Source organism: Hypomesus transpacificus, chromosome 2 (assembly GCF_021917145.1).
Source record: "Hypomesus transpacificus isolate Combined female chromosome 2, fHypTra1, whole genome shotgun sequence".
Lineage (NCBI taxonomy): Eukaryota > Metazoa > Chordata > Actinopteri > Osmeriformes > Osmeridae > Hypomesus > Hypomesus transpacificus.
Window position 1 is genome coordinate 11,683,988 of NC_061061.1, and position 18,345 is coordinate 11,702,332.

The window sequence follows — 18,345 nt, forward strand, 5'->3', positions numbered from 1 at the left end:
GGAGTCGGCCCAGTAATCATAAGGTTGCCGGATCGATTCCCTGCCATGCCACATGATGTTGTGTCCTTGGGCAAGGCACTTCACCCTACTTGCCTTGGGGGGGAATGTCCCTGTACTTACTGTAAGTCGCTCTGGATAAGAGCGTCTGCTAAATGACTAAATGTAAATGTCTCTTACATTACCAGTCTGGTCAGCAGGTTCTGTAATGATTTCCCATTTATTCTTTTGTCCCCACTGCTAAGACTATGTAAATAATCTTTTGTATTCATTTGAGTATTCAAACTATCTCTAGTATGAACTAGTTTGCAGAGGCCACTATGCTGCAGTATGTTAATTCAGGCCACAAACTAGTTAGACTATTTTATCTCTGGGAACCACTTTGCCTTTTTTGGAGTGTCCTTTGCAACTTCTCTGTGTGTGTGTGTGTTGTGTGTGTGTGTGCTTCTCAGGGTGTGGCTGACAGTAGAGAGAGAGGGAAAAACCGACTCAACCAGTCAGGCAACATCTGACTCACACACTCAACGACGCACTCAGCCTTCATCTCAGAATGCCCAGTTTAGCTACAGCCCTGCCAGGCAACCTAGGACTGGGACTTTCACAGGCAATTCATTTGTAAAATGCATGAAAATGAAAAACAGCTACCTATATTAGCCTGAAATCGTAGTGCTATCAGATGATTGGCCTTAAATAGGTTACTGACTTCAAACCAGGGTCTTAGGGGAGAACATGTGACATGATAAAAATAGATTCACTTTCCCCATGGAAACTGGCTAGACTGCAAAAATATTGTTTCTTTAAAGCAGGCTGTCAGGTTGTAGCCTGTAGTGTTCTGGTTATTATAACAACAATACTGTCATCTGTAACCATGACATATTTGGTACAGTAACGTCAGGTAATACTTGATTCTTGGTCCAAAGGTTTCTGTGGTTATAAGTGAGACTTCCTAGGTGATAGAGGCCTCATGCAATGGCTGTGTGTTGGAGAAAGGAACACATGCCAATGTACAGTAGGCTATTGTATGCTGCTTGTTACCAAATCGTGCACTTTTGTGGCATATTATCTGGTTTTACTTTTTGATGCCTTTGGCGGAAGCTGTGGGTTAATTCTGCACGTTCGAAACGTTGGATTTAAATCTGGCTTCAGCATCACCTCACACTAACATTTCGTCAATAAGTAGGTTGTGGTGTATTAGACCTTCGTAGCACACAGGTTGTAATGCAACCCATAACGCGTCAATCATCCTCCGTTGCCTTGGCATCCTTTGACGTCGGTTGTCTTGCTCCCTAGGTACACTCGTTTTGTAATAACGTTGTATTTCAGGGCGGAGTTTTCACCATTATACCAATACAACTCTTACGAAAGCTAAGACCCCGCCCATCATGAGTTCACTGGTATTCATAACATGTGTACCCAGTCGCTGCATCTCAGACTGGTGTGAGTGTGAGGAAACCCCGTGGATCACATTCAGAAGAACTGGTAGCGAAGAGAAGGCGTTGTACCGTTGACTAGCTAGCTAGATCAAGAACACCACTATCTCTTAGCACTCAGGTAAGCAAGGCAGACAAAATGCACTTATAAAATGTTATTTGTATCATTTGTGTCTTCAAGCGATATTCTCAATCTATTTATTTGGGGTTAGAGAAGCTAGACTAGACGACTTTTGGTAACGTTGGCTGGCTAGACATTGACAAGAACAATAGCTCGCTAACTAGCTTAGCTGCTACAGTACTGTAGTGTCAGTCACGTCGGTTTGGGTTTAGTCTCATTCCTGGAATAAACCTCAAATTAAAAGATGAAAGCTATCCTATAAAGCTGGTGTCTAAATCGACCAGTAGCTATTCGTATGACAAAGTGTCAAGTGCAAGGGGCTGGTTTAATCATCTAACGTCCGAAATGTTTCCATCACTGAACGTTTCAGGAATTTGCCGTATCCGCGATTTAAGAATTGTGCTCATGAATGTCCTTATGTCTCAGACTGTTCTTAATAACTGATGAGGGTTTGAAACGTGATTGCTTTTCTCGGGGAAAGTACAGTACGTATATACAGACGGTAGGCTAATTTACTATCCCAACATGGGTATGTTTCGCAGTAAAACGAGGCCGCCGCCTTATTGCATGTCACGAGGAAGGGAAGGTTCAGTCTATTTGCTGGACACAAAAAGATGTGAACTGGCTATCTTTGAAAATTATTATCTTAATGTTAGCCTATATTGGAATTCATTTGACCATTTAGTGTCTATTTTATACGTTAAAATGAGTAACATTACAATCAACTGAAAACTAACGAATTGATACAAATGAAATATTTATTTTCCAGCAAATAGTCCATGCCGGAGGAAAAAAAGGGAATGTTCGTCGCTTTCACTAGCTAATAGCCAAAATTAGATTTAGTCTAATTTTTTTAAATCCAATTAAATAACCGTAACGCCTGCAACAACTAGCATTTTGATCTCACTGATCTCGAACTCATAGCGTGTAGTTAGCTAGATAGTTAAGGATTTCCGGATCAGTCCATGTTCATGGTAGCATGTGCCCCCGGCCTCATCGACAAAAATGTAGCACAGGCCTAGTTACAGAATCCATAAGTTATCGTCTTTCACGCAAATAACTTGAAGTTAGTAACCGAGTATATCAGTAGATAATATAACCTCTATAGTCTCGAGTTAGCATGACTGGCAAGCAAGCTAATCATACTATCAGGTACATATGGGTGTGGCACATCAGCGTGCGAAGCTAGTAGTAAAGGAATCCTAGTAGTCACACCTATTATTGCATAACTGACAGAATTCCATTCTAACTGAATGAAAAATAATCGCGACTTGTCCACGACATAATTGGCGCCTTTTGTATTGACATGTCGAAAACAGTACGAGTAGGCCTTGCAACATGCGCGAATGGAAAAACGGAATTGATTGAACATGGTAAAAAAAAAAAAATCTGTGCTGTCCAAGAAGGCCTGCGGGGCCATCCTGCATGGGGAACAGCGAACGCAGAGAGAGCTTATTGATCCTTTGCAGAGGGTGCATTTGTTTTGGTGTTAGAGTGAGCACTGAATGAGTCAGTTGAGTAGCTATGCCCTAGGACCACAAGTTCCCCCATCCACCGCACTATATCAATACATGGCCAAGGATGATTCCTGACCTGTCCCCCTCCCCTCCCTCCCCAGTCCTGAGTAGCCATGACCGAGGTGGTGCTGAAGGAGCGGGTCCAGATGGCCAAGCTGGCAGAGCAGGCGGAGCGCTACGATGACATGGCGGCCCAAATGAAGGCCGTGACAGAGGAGGGCAACGAGCTCTCCAACGAGGAGCGTAACCTGCTGTCGGTGGCCTACAAAAACGTGGTGGGGGCACGGCGCTCCTCCTGGAGGGTGGTGTGTAGCATTGAGCAGAAGACCGAAGAGGAGAAGAAGCAGGCGTTGTCCAAGGGGTACAAGGAGGAGATTGAGAAGGAGCTGAAGGACATCTGCAACGACGTGCTGGTAAGATGGGGGTTCTCACTTTCCGGGGGGTCTTTAGAGAAAGACGGAACGGAACCATGAAGGGGCACGTGTCGTTTCTCAACACCCCTGATGCTAATTGTGACCGCTTGAATCAGGTGTAAGAACACTCATCTACCCCATCCTCCCTCAACGTATTTTGCATGTTTTTCGCCATCATAAGTGATTTGTTGGTTTTTGGTCCATATGTTTTCTAGACATGACAACAGTGGTGCTGGGGCCCTTCACTAAAACGCCCTCTCCCTCTCTCAACCAGGACTGCATGTTAAGTAGTTGGACAGTAATCCAAATAAGCTGGGCGTGCTTGCTCTAATCGTCTGCCATGAGCAAGGGCCTCTTGGAGCCGAGCTCATTACTGCAGTCCTCATCCCGCTTGCCCGGGTGTGGAGAATGGAGGCTAGGGAGGGAGATGTGTCGCAGGTGATCTCCTGGCAGGGGGTTCGAGTCTGTCCAGAAACAACCATCTGGTCTCCTCGCCACACACACCTGTGTAGTTGTAGGAGACCAGGGCAAGTCTTTAAAAAAAGACGGTGATCCATCTTAAAGTAACCATGGCATCTTCTTCTTTTAGTAGTCATGTAAGGGGAAGGGGTCCTTCCCATTTTGACTGCCCTCTCTTATGGCAAGCATTGGGCTGAGACTTCCTGGTTGGGTCAGCAGATCCAGCTGGTGTGTCCAGTCAGGTAATAGAAGTGTAGTTAGTAGGACTATGGGAAGAATGCTATGAATGGTCCAGTACAACGCAGGAGAATGGTTTCCAACAGCCCAGCTGGTGCCGCTCATCTGGTGTTGCTAGTCATATTTGGGATTGGAGCCCATGCGTGTTTCGTCATTGCAGAATCAACTTCTGCTTCCTCGTCAGTCTAGTTTCTTTCTCTTATACTGTCTGGCACACACCATTCATGAAATCACTCAAGTCATGTTTGGTCTATGTTTAGTACAGGCTGTATGTGGCATTTCCTACTTTTTCTTCTTCTCAGACTTTGACACCGCCCCAAAACACCACAGGATATTGCTCTGTGGAAGCTCGTCTGCTGGAATTGCAGAAGCTGTTTCCTCGTGTGGAATGTATGGATGTCGTTTCACCACAACGAAGAGGGGGAGGAGAAGGGGGGTGGAGGGGTAGAGGAGCGGCCAGCCCCGGACACCTTTTCTGTGGGCTGGGCTACGGCAAATAGACTTCCTGGTAGAGCTGGGGCCTTAAAACAGGTGCTGACTTGTGGCTCTGCCTCGTTCCTCTCTACTCTGCATGACTGAGTGACAGGAGTAACCTATAACTTGTAACACCGAGAAGCTTGGTTGGTCTCATGGCCACCAGACCCTCCCTTCCCCTGCACGCAAGTCTTCCAGGCCTGAGGTTGTGTAGGTGTTGGGGTGCCTCTCAACAGTTGGACAACAGGAGCCTGTGGTGCTAGCAGGTCCTGTGGAGCACTACAGGCTGGGCAAGTCTTTCACCAGAGTCCAGTAGGGTGGGTGGGTGGGTGTGATACAGCAGCCTGGAGCTGGGGACCCGAGTGGTGGAGGCTGTGCTTCATCTGGCCTGTTCTGGTGAGTCACTGGGATCTAATCCCATAATGACAGCAGCTGAGCTGCCGTCCTGGGCCAGTGACCTCCACCTCGCGTAGGAACGGACACGCCTGGGGGACGGGGAGGAAGAGAGGAAGTGGGAGGCATGCTGTTGGAAGGGGGGGGAGGCCTTTGTTACTCGTAGGCATGCTGAGAGAAAATAGACGGGGAAAATGGGGGAGGGTAGGTACGTATATACACACACACACACACACACGCAAGAGGTGGGAGAGGGAGGGGTAGCTTAGCTACACTCTGGCACGTTGAGTGGAGGAGGAGATGGGGGAGGAGGAGAAAGGGAGGGGAGGAGATGAGTAGAGCAGGGAGGCTGAGGTCACTGTCACCATCCCCCGGGGGGAGGGGCTCAATCAGTGGAGGGCGGGATTTGGAGCGCAGATGGACGAATCCACGGTGTCTGTTTTGCGTGAGTGGCGCATGACTAACCCTCGACTGTCCCCTGCAGTGTCTGTGGGATGGTGGATGGAATCTGGTTTGCTTGCTAGCCTGACTTCTCCTCTGACCACCACTCCCCAAGGATAGTATCTCAGAGGAGTCGTCAATGAACACTGACTGACGACATTTCAGCAAGATGGCGATTTAAATGTGTAGCTTTGTCTTGCGGCCCGTTCTGCTGGGTTGGGTTCTCATGCAGTGCTGGTGGGTTTGGGTTCCATATCTTTAGCATGGTTTGTCAGTTAGGCTAGCCGAGCTTGACACCAGTATTTGTTTCTTATCTCTGTCTTTCTGACCCTCTTTCTCTCCCCCTCTCTCTTCCTCCCTTTTGTTCCCCCTCTCATCCTTCCCTTTTCTCTGACCTACTTCCACTAGTGCAGCTCATCAGGAGTTCAGCCCGTCCTCCCCCACTCCCCTCAGTGGTCTCTGAAGCATCTGTGATGCGGCCTGGGAACATTCCCGGGCCTGTAGCCCTGGGCTATCAGAGGTAGCCTCCTCTAGCATGAGAGTAGCCAGCAGCTAGTCAGTTAGTGTGTGTGTGGACTGAGAATTGCTTAAGAGAAGGAATATTCCTAGTAATAGTTTAAGTACATAAGCATTTTCATGGGGAACAAATTCAAAAGACAGATCAACATGGTTTTGGATTGATCCAGCTTGTCCATTGTCTCCACGTCTAACCCTAGGACCCAAGGTGACTAAGAGTAAGTCAAGTAACAAACCCCATGTGTTGTTTTTGTTTCTCCTCAGGATCTTCTGGACAAGTTCCTGATCCCCAATGCCGTTCCCAAGGAGAGCCAAGTCTTCTACCTAAAGATGAAGGGAGACTACTACCGCTATTTAGCGGAGGTGGCCCTCGGAGACGAGAAGCTTGGTAAGCCCTGCTACTGGCCCCTCCCTCTCACGGCCCTCCTGCCTCATGGAGAAGAGTTTTACGGGGTCGTCTCCCGAAGCCATCGTAGCTAAAGAGGCTTTTGAAAATGCTCGTAGATTTCTCCTCACAAGCATCTTATAACGACGGTTCGTTATTTTGCTCGTAGAAAACCCTCGTAACAGCTAAGATCCATTGTTATTGGGGCCCAGGACTAGTGGCTTTTAGTCCAAGGCTAACATAGCCCACCAGAGAACAGGTTACTAGTAATGTCTCTGAGGGAATCTGCATCTATTCTAAGAAAGACAGAGGAAGTGTGTGTTTCGTCATTGCAGAGTTGATTTCCCTTCTGCTTCCTCGATGCCAGTTTCTTTCTTTCTCTTATACTGTCTGGCACACACCATTCATGAAAAGTCACTAAGTTTAGTACAGGCTGGATGTGGCGTTTCCCACTTCTTCTTCTCCTCAGACTTTGACACCGCCCCAAAACACCACAGGATATACAGCTCTGTGGAAGATCGTCTGCTGGATTTGCAGAAGCTGTGTCTTTGTGTGGAATGTATGGATGTCATTTCACCACAACGAAGAGGGGGAGGAGAAGGGGGGTGGAGGGGTAGAGGAGCGGCCAGCCCCGGACACCTTTTCTGTGGGCTGGGCTACAGCGAGTAGACTTCCTGGTAGAGCTGGGGCCTTGAAACAGGTGCTGACTTGTAGCTCTGCCTCGTCATTACTCTCTGCTGCATGACTGAGTGACAGGAGTAGAACTTGGAACACGGAGGAGCTCTTTGCTTTACCAACAATCGTTTCTTGTAGTGTCTGTCAAGTAGGTGTTCAAGCAGGTCGTTTTTAAGTGTTATGATCTGGAAACGGTTCTAGAGCATTTTTTCTAGAGTCCTGGATCTTTCCATGTTAGTTCTGGAACCCCTGGCATGTGTGCCTTGCCACGCCCCAGAAACTGCAGGGCCCAGCACTGCCTGACAGAGGCGTGTCCTCGTACATAGCCGACACATGACTCATCGCACAGGCACCACATGCACACACATTACCCACGGAGGTAGGGAGAAAAGAATCTGTCGTGCCGTAGAAAAAATGTGCCATGCAAATGAAGTCACACCGATGGAAGTCAAGTCAGTTATCCCAGGTGCTGTGATTAGCGTGCCGGCGATGAGGCCAAAGGCAGCCGGTAGGGGATGAAGGGGGGGGGGGGGGGGGGGGGGGGGGGGGGGGGGGGGGGGGGGGGGGGCCGTGCTCAAATGTCCTGATGTTCCCTCTCCTCTGCCTGTCCAACCGCCTCCCCGAAGCGGGTTGTCGGCCCGTGTTTGTCTGTCCTCCGGGGGCCGAAGCACGACGAGAGCCCTGCTGGAGAGAATGTGAGCGCAGAGGAGGGTCACGGCTCTGTCCCCTCCAGCGGGAGACACACTCTCCGTTGTGTTGATCTGCAGCAGAGGAAGACATGTGCACACCTCTCCTCTGCTCCACTAAGAAAGCACAAAACTGTCCCGGAGTGGGTTGCATCACACTCATGTGGGAGGTCATTGGGGAGGTCAGATAGCTGAGCGGTTAGGTAATCGGGCTATTAATCAAAAGGTTGCTGGTTTGATTCCCGGCCAAGCCAATGGCATTGTGTCCTTGGGCAAGGCACTTCACCCTACTTGCCTCGGGGGGGAAGAGAGAGTCCTGCTGACTGACATCTCATTATTTCAATATTGGCGTTTTGTTTACACAAACGGCCCCCTTGATTTGGTTCTTATCATTGAATGTGGTCACAGGTTATTAACGGCCAGCTGTCTCTCGGACAGAAGACTCATCTCTGTTGCCTGTTACCAAGGGCACAGGCCTGTCGTGGCAGACCCTCTCACCTCGTAGTACAAAGCCACACCCTCGACTCACACGCACACATACAACACGCATGACATGCCCAGGCCCGGGTCTCAGTATGAACTGTCAATGTGCTCCTTCCTGCAGAGATCATCAGCAAGTCCCAGGACGCCTATAAGGACGCGTTTGACATCAGCAAGGAGCACATGAAGCCCACCCACCCCATCCGCCTGGGCCTGGCCCTCAACTTCTCCGTGTTCTACTACGAGATCCTCAACTCTCCTGAAAAGGCCTGCAAGCTGGCCAAGACGGTGGGGACTAGATAGGGCTCTCATTCCGTTTCAACGCGTGACCGATCTTTCTACTGGCCTGCCGGAGTGTTGGTGGCGGGAGGAGGGGCGTGTTCGTCCCTAACGTCTGACTTTTTTTTTTGTCTTTTGCGTTTCTCACAGGCCTTTGACGACGCCATCGCAGAGCTCGATAATCTAAGTGAAGAGTCGTACAAAGACAGCACACTGATCATGCAGCTACTGAGAGACAATTTGACAGTGAGTGCGATGACGAGAAGCTTGCATGAGAGCTACGGACGGCAGAATGCGCTCCCTCATAAACCACGTTTTGTGACGTGGATAGAATTGACAGTGGCTGGGAACAGTTTGAATACAGTGTGTCTCCTAACGCTTGTGTCTTCTCCCCCCTTCTCTTCCTCCTCCAGCTGTGGACCTCAGATAACCAGGGGGATGGCGAGGACACTGAGGAGCCCAGAGAATGAGCTGGCCCCGTGTGGGGGTCGTCGCCTGCCTGTCATCACCCTGGCTCATAATCAACAGTTGAGACCACCTTGTCATCATCGTCCAGCTTCCCTTCTATCTTTTTTTTTAGTTCCATGTCCATCGACCTGTGTCACACTTCCTCTAGGTTTATTCCTCGGTTGTAGTACTTGTGGGGGGGGGGGGGGGGGGGGGCATGGTGTCAGAGGGGCTGCTGATATTGTTTAATGTCGGGAAACGATATAGGGTGTGTTGCGTATGTACTGTGGGTGGGGTAAATTCTCAAGTTGTGCAATGTGGCAAGTTACGTTTTCAAACGGTTATACTGTAGGTATATTCATCTAGACGGTATTGTGCTTGACAGCCGCCATTACTTGGTACATCTGTGGTTCACAACATCAGTCCGACTGAAGTGTGGAGGCAGCAGGTTTAGTGTGTAGCTCTGGAACTGACAGCTGGTTCGTGCAGCAGTGGGAGAGGAGGCTGTTGATGGTAGGCATGGTCGCGATGAAACAAAAGGTTACATTCCATGTACTGTTCCAAGTTTCTTATTCCTCATTTTGGGTGACCTGCATTTGTATTTCTATGTATCAATTACGAGGTCTAGAAAATCTCTCGAGAACAAAGAGCACACAAGCTTAATGCTGTGGCTGGGTTACGAGCAGGACAGTAAAACTAGATCCCATGTGCTTATCTAGTTGATGCTTTTCCCATTAAGGTTTTTTTCTTTTGGGGGGGGTTTTGTTTGTTTTTTTTCCCTTTCTTTTGATACTTGCCTGAACTGCATGTGGCTATAAGGGTGGTGAATGGGGAAAGGGGGGCAGACTGTTGATGGGCTGGCTTGCTTTGTTCATGTCTTTGGAATTTTCATACCGAACACCCAAGCATAACTGTTATTTGGAGGGAAATATGTTATTTCATGTATGTGGAATAAAAAGTTAATTTAAAGTGAATGTTGCCTGTTTTGATTGAGTTACGGCTTGAACATGCATCATTTATTTGTATTATGTATTTACAGGGAGTTGTTACTATAAATCATAGCATGAGTGCCTGTTGCTACTAAGCCATGTGGCAGTGTGCCATGACCACTCTGGACATGAGGAGGCACAGCAAAGAGAGTTTACATTTAAGTGAATATGAATCACCTGTCTGGATGAGACTGAGTCAAGAGGGGCGGAGGCAGAAAGAAGCCCATCAACTCCTGGCCGCTGACCTGAACAGTTAACGGTTCTGTTCATGTACACCTAGACCCCCCACAGGCCCAGCCACACTCCTGGTTCACTCAAAGGTGACGCCTTTGTCATGAAGAGTGTCAGTATGGTGCCTCATCATGAACGCTAAAGCCTGAAACCCCAATTCAACAGCTTCCCTTCAACTATGCGAGGTGTGCCCTGCCCCTGGAGCAGTGAAGAGGGAGAAACTAGTAGCTCATAATACACAAAGCCCTCACTCTTCCTTCAATGGGGTAGGTGTATGCGCTTCTCTATACAGCTGATACCGGCATGATCAGATCAAGGATTTCCTCTGGGGATGAAGGAGGGGAGGTTGCTTTGTGTTTCAGCATGGCCCAGCAGACCCACGCAGTATCAGGTGTCTGCCTGTCTGTCGAATCCAGGATGTAGGAGGGATCTGAGCCTCCCAACTTCCTCTTAGAAATGAAGAGTCAATAAGACCTATTTAAACATGTGTAGGAAACGTCTAACTTGCAGAAACTGAATTTCAATACATTTCTTGATTTTTAAAATATTGGCCATTTAAATATTGGAGTGGTACTTTGGTGGCAAGTTTGTCCAGGGTGCAGATGATCATAGAAGACACACAGAACTAACTTGACAGAAATGTAAGCAAATACAAGACAAAAAGAAATCAGGTGCCAAGAGAGTACTATTCTTACCTGGAGGTGTCGTCATGATCTCAATAGAGGTCTCCCTGGTAGTACTGAAATGCATGGGGCCCTATTAACATCGTATCACACCTATCAAGGTTTGCTGGGTGCCCCGCTCTAAGAGCAGACATTGTACCCTGATGTCTTCTGCTTTTCTTATCATACAGTGGTAGATGCGTGAACAGTGGTACTAGTTAACTCTGACAAGTTTTTTCTTATATTGTAAATGCATGACGGTGATAATAAACGGTTTAGGTGAAGAATGTGATATAATTGACATAATGACATTTGACAGCATATAATGTATATATGCTTTTACATTGCTCAACTGCACCCCCTGCTGATGCTACCAAGATATTCCTTTTGACACGAAAGTCTTTGGGCACGTGTGGAAGTGGGGTGATTAATTTCATTTATCAATCATTCATTTTAAAAACCCACTACAGAATCACTTTTTTGCGAGACGACATTGCATTGAAAGTAATCTCAAGGGACGCATTTTCCGGATAGTATACACTGATTATTAATACATTGTATTTGTGAAAATGCATTGGAGCCATTTAATTGTGTCCCTCTATGAACTCCAAAGAATTATGTTGGGTTTACACAAAAGGAACGTTACGCGGCCAGCTATATGGTGAATGTAATGTACTCATAAAGACTATTCGTATTTATACAAAGAAGCTCTTGTTTTCCTTCTTTTAATAATAACAAAAAATACATAACCAAACAGCATAACATAGTAATGTGTCATACATATATCATAATTACATTGAAACAGGGGAATTTAAGATTTGATCATAATGTTCAATACAGATATTGGCTTTTTGGTTTTCCAAAGCAGCACATGTCCACAACTAAACCAAACGTGACGTCACAGTCGTCGCCCAGCGTCGCGGTGTAGACTCGGCATTCCATCCACATGACATTTCATTCCTGTTATTCGTCTGCGTAGAGTGTGCACCGGAGCTAGTCTCGGCACACATTTTATTATTATTATGAGAAACATCAAAGGCTAGACTATTGACACAAACATTATTTTTGTAAGAAAAAGAAATCGGTGAAGCAGGATTTGATTTTCAAGCCAACGTGCACAAGACGCAAAGGAAGACAACGATAGTGCTAATCAAGTTAGCTTTAGCTATTTTGCCGACATTTTTGAAAGCGTGGGGTGCTTAGCCAACGAATATTGTTGCCAGCTTGTGCTGTTAGAATTTGCACTTTTTTATTGTATTTGTCGATATATAATTATTTGTTGTAACTGTAGCTTGCCACCACGTTGTGAAAGAATACAGGCGGTGTATTATCTGCATTAGCGTAGCAAGGCCATATTGTCCGAATCGTTAGCTACCCAGAACTAGTCTGGCCCACGTTTCTGTCCTCATCTTGCGCGCAGTACCGAAACCTTGACGAAAACGGAACAAAGGACACTCAAGTTTTCACTGGAATCATCTGTCTCGGTTTGCAGAGACCCGGGGCTTTGGTTGTCAGACAGCTAGATAGCGATCTTATTTTCTCCTAGTTGGATATTTGCTACACTCGTGCGGTGCCGCTCTAGTGCACGGTCCGTCCTCATCAGGCATGAATCCTAGCGCGCCTAGTTACCCCATGGCCTCGCTGTACGTGGGCGACCTACACCAAGATGTTACTGAAGCCATGCTGTACGAAAAATTCAGCCCAGCCGGGCCGATTCTATCAATCCGAGTATGCAGAGACATGATCACTCGCCGGTCTCTTGGATATGCATACGTTAATTTCCAACAGCCAGCTGACGGTAAGCCATTTTCCTTCATCAAACCTGGGTTGTCTTCACCGGTTAATTAATTCAAAGAATGTCAAGCAAGCTATTAAATGTGGCGATGGTGCTTGCCACAATTCTGAAACGTGCAATAGAATGAGTTGTACAAAAATGGGTCAGACCAATGAATGTTTGATCTGATGAATCGTTGTTTCACGATTTCTAGCCATTTTGCGGGCTCGAAGACCCAGCCCCTGTTGACCAATAGCGTATTTTATTGTAACGACCAGCTGAAAGAGTAGGCATGAGCCGCAAAGATGCATTAAGCATTTTCTTTATTCTGCTGTAGTAAAGTACGGTCTTGCATTGATTGGCATTATGTCATTGCGATTGCCACTATTTTCCTAACCGAGTCCGCCAGAGAATTACTACCTGGGGGTGTGGCTGATGGTGTCGCCTCTCTTTTTCAGCCGAGCGTGCCCTGGACACCATGAATTTTGACGTCATCAAGGGAAGACCGCTCCGTATAATGTGGTCTCAAAGGGACCCCTCCTTACGGAAAAGCGGAGTGGGAAACATTTTCATCAAGAACCTAGACAAGTCCATCGACAACAAAGCCCTCTACGACACATTCTCTGCTTTCGGGAACATCTTATCCTGCAAGGTAGGAAAAAGACTGCTCTCGGGAACGTGTTTCTTTGCGTGTACTTGAGTGCATTTTGCGAGTGATTGTGTGCCTAATAGTTCTTCAGCATGTAACAACGATGCATATCGAATAGATCACCAGGTGGTAAATCTGGACAGCCACCACGACTTGCATGGTTTTTGCTTTAACACTTAACACATGTCCTCTCCCCAAGGTGGTTTGTGATGAGAATGGCTCAAAGGGCTATGGCTTTGTGCACTTTGAGACTCAGGAGGCTGCAGAGAGGGCCATTGAGAAAATGAACGGCATGTTGCTCAATGACAGAAAAGTGTAAGTGTGCTGTAATTTCTTTCTATTTTTTTCCCCCCTTACTCGGAAGTTTAAACGGGTTTAACCATTTGGTCGTAGTGGGCTCATGTTGATTTGTGGTGTTTTAAGTGTTTAACAGCATCACCCTACTAATAGTGTGGGAATAATATCAACTAACTTTGTGGTTGTAATATAGAAAACCAGTTACCAGGCAAATGAAACAGTTTTAATATGGATCGTCATGATCTGTATCATTAACGATCCTATGTCGGAAAAACCCTGAGTGACCTTTTCCTGTTTCCGGTCAGCTGATCTAAGCACATGCTGTTTTTAGTAACACTGCTTTGTAACCACCGACACTATAGGTTTGTGGGCCGATTCAAGTCTCGCAAGGAACGAGAGGCTGAACTCGGTGCCCGTGCCAGGGAATTCACCAACGTGTACATCAAGAACTTTGGAGACGACATGGACGACGAGAAACTGAGAGAGATGTTCAACAAATACGGTGATTGTTTATCCGGTGTCGCTGCGCTGTACAATAGGTCGTGTTTTGGCATTGAGGGCGGGGGGGGGGGGGGGGGGAGAGAGATGACACCGTGTGACAGGTCTGATGTTGTGTCGGTGCAGGACCCGCCCTCAGCATCCGTGTGATGACGGACGACGGCGGGAAGTCCAAGGGCTTCGGTTTCGTCAGCTTCGAGAGGCACGAGGACGCCCAGAAGGTCAGTGACCGTTCCTTTGTCGCTCTGCGGGCTCCACGCGGGGCTCCACGCGGGCTCCAGGCGGGCAGGCTGTCTGAATGTCTTGAGCGGTGTGTCATTAGAAGCTCTGTGGCGTCTCTCCTCGCCCCAGGCCGTGGACGACATGAACGGCAAGGAGCTGAACGGGCGCCAGGTGTACGTGGGCCGCGCCCAGAAGAAGGGCGAGCGGCAGAACGAGCTGAAACGCAAGTTTGAGCAGATGAAACAGGACCGAATGACCCGCTACCAGGGCGTCAACCTGTATGTGAAGAACCTCGACGACGGGCTGGACGACGAGCGACTCCGCAAGGAGTTCACTCCCTTCGGCACCATCACCAGCGCTAAGGTAGCCCTACCTGGATACTAATCCACACCTGGGAACTGTTAGTTGTTTTGTTAGTTTGTTTTTTTCAGTTTTTTTGATAAAATGTTTTTTTGCCAAAGGTTTTTTATAGAAAGTGTTCCAAATTTGAAGTGGACGGATTCAAGATGGCATCTCTCTCGTATCTCTAGGTCATGATGGAGGGCGGACGCAGCAAAGGCTTCGGCTTTGTCTGTTTCTCGTCCCCCGAAGAGGCCACCAAGGCGGTGACGGAGATGAACGGCCGCATCGTGGCCACCAAGCCCCTGTACGTGGCGCTGGCCCAGCGCAAGGAGGAGCGCCAGGCTCACCTTACCAACCAGTACATGCAGAGGATGGCCACCGTCCGAGCCGTACCCAACCCGGTCATCAACCCCTACCAGCCTGCCCCGCCCTCGGGCTACTTCATGGCTGCCATCCCGCAGGTAAAGGACCATCCCCACATCACTGTCTACTGAGGAACGGAACCCTCAAGGCTGGATGACACACACGGACAGACGCACACGGACAGACAGACGCACACACACAGACAGACGCACACAGACAGACAGACAGACAGTCAGACAGACAGACCGAGACAGTATCCACGCTGACTAATTCTCAAAGCACGTTGTGTGTAGTTCATATTCACACGCTTTTATCCAAGGCGACTTCCAAGAGAGAGCTTTACAAAGTGCATAAGTCACTGATAATAACAACAAGATAGCCCCAAAAACATTGCGAGTAACCAAAACATGAAGCACATATTGTGAACAACCAAAATAAGTGCCAAAGGGAAGAACCCTAAGAGCATGTAGTTAAACAAGTTACAATTAAACAACATGAACCACTATAAGTGCAAGTGTACCTGTAGAAAAAAAAAGCAACAATATATCACAGCGAGTAAATCAGTTACCACTAACCACAAGAGCATCAAGTCTCTAAGCAAGAGTCATTGTGACCTTGAGGATCTCAGGAACTAACATCGGGTCAAGCAAACCATTCCTAAGTACCGTTGTAAGCCCGGAACAAGTGCGTCTTGAGCCTTTTCTTGAAGGTGGAGAGACAGTCAGTGTCTCTGACTGTCTCTGTAGTTGGATTGAACAGGAGCAAAGATCCAGCATAACAGCATTGGGAAGGAAGGGCATGTTAAAAGAACCTTCTGGACCAGAATGGTAACGGTACCTCTTGGTTCTTCTCAGGCCCAAAACCGTGCTGCTTACTACTCAGCCAACCAGCTGGCCCAGCTCAGACCCAGCCCTCGCTGGGCCACCCAGGGAGTCCGACCTCAACGTGAGTACCGAGAACGGAACACTCACACACCCATACAGGACCACTAGTATACTGACTATGGCTGTGGGGGAGGGGGGTCGTGTGAACAGTTTACCTGCAGAATTGATTCACATCATACCTTAACTACATGTATTATGCACATTTTCACTTGGTTTTGCTAAAGATGATGACATCATATCAAGCCTTTTGATACATTACATTTAGTCATTTAGCAGATGCTCTTATCCAGAGCGATACCATACTTGCAACACAGTTATCATAGACCAAACTTGACCCAGGCCAGGAGCACCAAAAGGTGTTGCCAGCAAAGCCTTTGACTTCATAGGCTGGTCAGGACCTGATCCCCTTAGCTGGGTCCGCCTGTCTCATCCACCCCTCTCTCTCTCCCCCCTCTCCGGCTCCAGACTTCCAGAACATGCCCAACGCCATGCGTCCGTCCGCGCCACGCCCGCAGACCTTCAACGCCATGCGGCCCACCACCTCCCAGGTGCCACGCATGATGACCTCCCAGCGCATGGGTGAGTACGACACATCCAGAGGCCAGACAGCACGGCCCAAGAGACGGCAGCTTTTCACCCTCCGTTTTGGTGCTTCGCTTCCTCCGAGCATAGGAAATGCAGGATTCAAGTTGATTTCCGAATGATCTACTAAATTCCATGATGGCAAAATATTGTTGCCCTCTCAATGTTGGGTGTGGGTGTGATCCTGACTTCCTGTTTGACTTCCTGTCTGCCTCCTCAGCCACCCAGGCTCTGGGCCAGCGTCCCGCCGGTGCGTCTGCGGCTCCCGCCCCCGTGCGTGCCATGCCCCAGTACAAGTACGCCGCCGGCGTCCGCAACCCCCAGCAGCACATGGCCTCTCAGCCGCAGGTCGCCATGCAGCAGGTACCCACCCCCTCGCACGCGCGCACACACAGAACCTCTTCAGGGGGCGTGGACTCTGGGTAGTTATAATGCATAACTAGCTTGTAATGCTTGTAAGGTGGCTGATGTCCGTTTCCTCCATGCAGCCGGCTGTCCATGTCCAAGGCCAGGAGCCCCTGACTGCCTCCATGTTGGCTGCTGCCCCTCCTCAGGAACAGAAGCAGATGCTGGGTGAGACTGGCCTCTAGTTAGAATCCCCTACTACAGCTTGGTTGAATGACAAGCTTCTCTTTAGTTCATGCTCTCCACACTTGGTTTGGAAACACTGCACCCTTTCCTTCTCTGCTAGTGTGTCCTACAGATTCTCATTCCAGAACATAGTGGTTCTCAGTGTGGTTCTAACCGCAGCACCCCCCTCTCCCCCTCCTAGGTGAGCGTCTGTTCCCCCTGATCCAGAACATGCACCCTAGCCTGGCTGGGAAGATCACTGGTATGCTGCTAGAGATTGACAACTCTGAGCTACTCCACATGCTGGAGTCCCCCGAGTCACTGCGCTCTAAGGTCAGTCACCACCTCACCATGGTCCCCCTTCTCTGCCTGGTGACTGTGGTTCTGCTGGTGTGTAACACATCCTTGTTGCTCCGCCTCTCAGGTCGACGAGGCTGTTGCTGTGCTGCAGGCACACCAGGCCAAAGAGGCCGCACAGAAACCGACCAACCCCGCTGGAGTCCCCAGCGTCTAAGACGAGGTGTGTTGAAGAAGTAAAGCTACTGTGTGTAATACTAATAACTTCAAATAGGGCTGCGTTTCCCAAAGCGTCGTAAGCCTAAGTTGATCGTAGAATCCATCGTGGGCCTACGATGAATCCTAGTTTTACGGGCCGTTCCCAAAGACATGGTAGCTAAAGTATCTCTTGAAAATTCGTACTACTCCTTACGAGCATGTTTGGGAAACGCACGTAAGACATATCGATGGTTTCGTTTCTTGCTCGATCGTTGCTACGATCCATTGTTATTTGGAAACGCAGCCCGGGTCAATTATGCTGACGTGATGATTTCATATCTTGGCGTTGATGTTCTGCTAATTTCGTGTTCCCGTTTCAGGTAATGGAAATCATTGAAACCTGCTTCACCGAAGAAAAAGTTTGAAAAAAAAAAAACGTTTAAACATCGAAAAACTGAAAACACCGAAAACATTGCAAAATGAATAAATTTATATCTTTAAAAAAAGAACGGATGATTGACTTTGCCAGGTCTAGTAAAAGTCAAGCTAGACCTTGATGATAAGAATACAAAAGTTTCTTTAAAAAATAGAAAAATTTGAAAATTGAAAGTTTGAAAAATGGGATGAATACATTCCTACTTACATACTTTGTCCTTTGCTCTGTCGTTGCTCAGAATGTCAACTGATACGTATGTACAGAGGCGATAGCTGAGCATTTTGAAAAGTTATTAGGGTTGTAATGCTGCTGGTTGTAATAAATCTCACAATAAATCAAACAATTTGAATTGTGCCCCTTCTTCCAGCTCAGAAATGATAAAGCCTTAGTGTTCTCTTCCA

The 18,345-nt window shown here is 47.9% G+C and overlaps 2 protein-coding genes across 3 annotated transcripts; both read left to right on the plus strand.

Moving 5' to 3' along the window:
• Nucleotides 1–1,426: 1,426 nt before the first annotated feature.
• On the plus strand, nucleotides 1,427–9,924 carry LOC124473788 (14-3-3-like protein). Its single transcript, XM_047029467.1, has 6 exons — nucleotides 1,427–1,548; nucleotides 3,167–3,478; nucleotides 6,263–6,386; nucleotides 8,349–8,512; nucleotides 8,654–8,749; nucleotides 8,917–9,924. The coding sequence occupies exons 2-6, from the start codon at nucleotides 3,179–3,181 to the stop codon at nucleotides 8,971–8,973; spliced, it is 741 nt and encodes a 246-aa protein (XP_046885423.1). The 5' UTR covers nucleotides 1,427–1,548; nucleotides 3,167–3,178; the 3' UTR covers nucleotides 8,974–9,924.
• A 1,824-nt stretch (nucleotides 9,925–11,748) lies between these two features.
• LOC124473771 (polyadenylate-binding protein 1A) lies at nucleotides 11,749–17,964 on the plus strand. Of its 2 annotated transcripts, none has more exons than XM_047029456.1 (14): nucleotides 11,749–12,630; nucleotides 13,065–13,258; nucleotides 13,455–13,570; nucleotides 13,915–14,054; nucleotides 14,177–14,271; nucleotides 14,402–14,635; nucleotides 14,803–15,075; nucleotides 15,832–15,922; nucleotides 16,327–16,440; nucleotides 16,664–16,806; nucleotides 16,932–17,016; nucleotides 17,216–17,346; nucleotides 17,438–17,557; nucleotides 17,889–17,964. In XM_047029456.1, exons 1-13 carry the CDS (start codon nucleotides 12,438–12,440, stop codon nucleotides 17,525–17,527), a joined length of 1,899 nt encoding a protein of 632 aa, XP_046885412.1. In that variant the 5' UTR covers nucleotides 11,749–12,437; the 3' UTR covers nucleotides 17,528–17,557; nucleotides 17,889–17,964. The 2 variants fall into 2 exon arrangements, with proteins under 2 accessions (XP_046885412.1, XP_046885404.1); XM_047029448.1 differs by having other exon boundaries at nucleotides 17,438–17,533.
• Nucleotides 17,965–18,345: the final 381 nt, after the last annotated feature.

Excerpts from the sequence above, each read along its gene's own strand:
- LOC124473788 (XM_047029467.1), top strand. The coding sequence starts at position 3,179 with ATGACCGAGGTGGTGCTGAAGGAGCGGGTCCAGATGGCCAAGCTGGCA. Across the intron at positions 6,387-8,348 it reads CCTCGGAGACGAGAAGCTTG|AGATCATCAGCAAGTCCCAG; the intron begins GTAAGCCCTGCT and ends TCCTTCCTGCAG. Across the intron at positions 8,750-8,916 it reads TACTGAGAGACAATTTGACA|CTGTGGACCTCAGATAACCA; the intron begins GTGAGTGCGATG and ends TTCCTCCTCCAG.
- LOC124473771 (XM_047029456.1), top strand. The coding sequence starts at position 12,438 with ATGAATCCTAGCGCGCCTAGTTACCCCATGGCCTCGCTGTACGTGGGC. Across the intron at positions 14,272-14,401 it reads GGCACGAGGACGCCCAGAAG|GCCGTGGACGACATGAACGG; the intron begins GTCAGTGACCGT and ends TCCTCGCCCCAG. Across the intron at positions 14,636-14,802 it reads GCACCATCACCAGCGCTAAG|GTCATGATGGAGGGCGGACG; the intron begins GTAGCCCTACCT and ends TCGTATCTCTAG.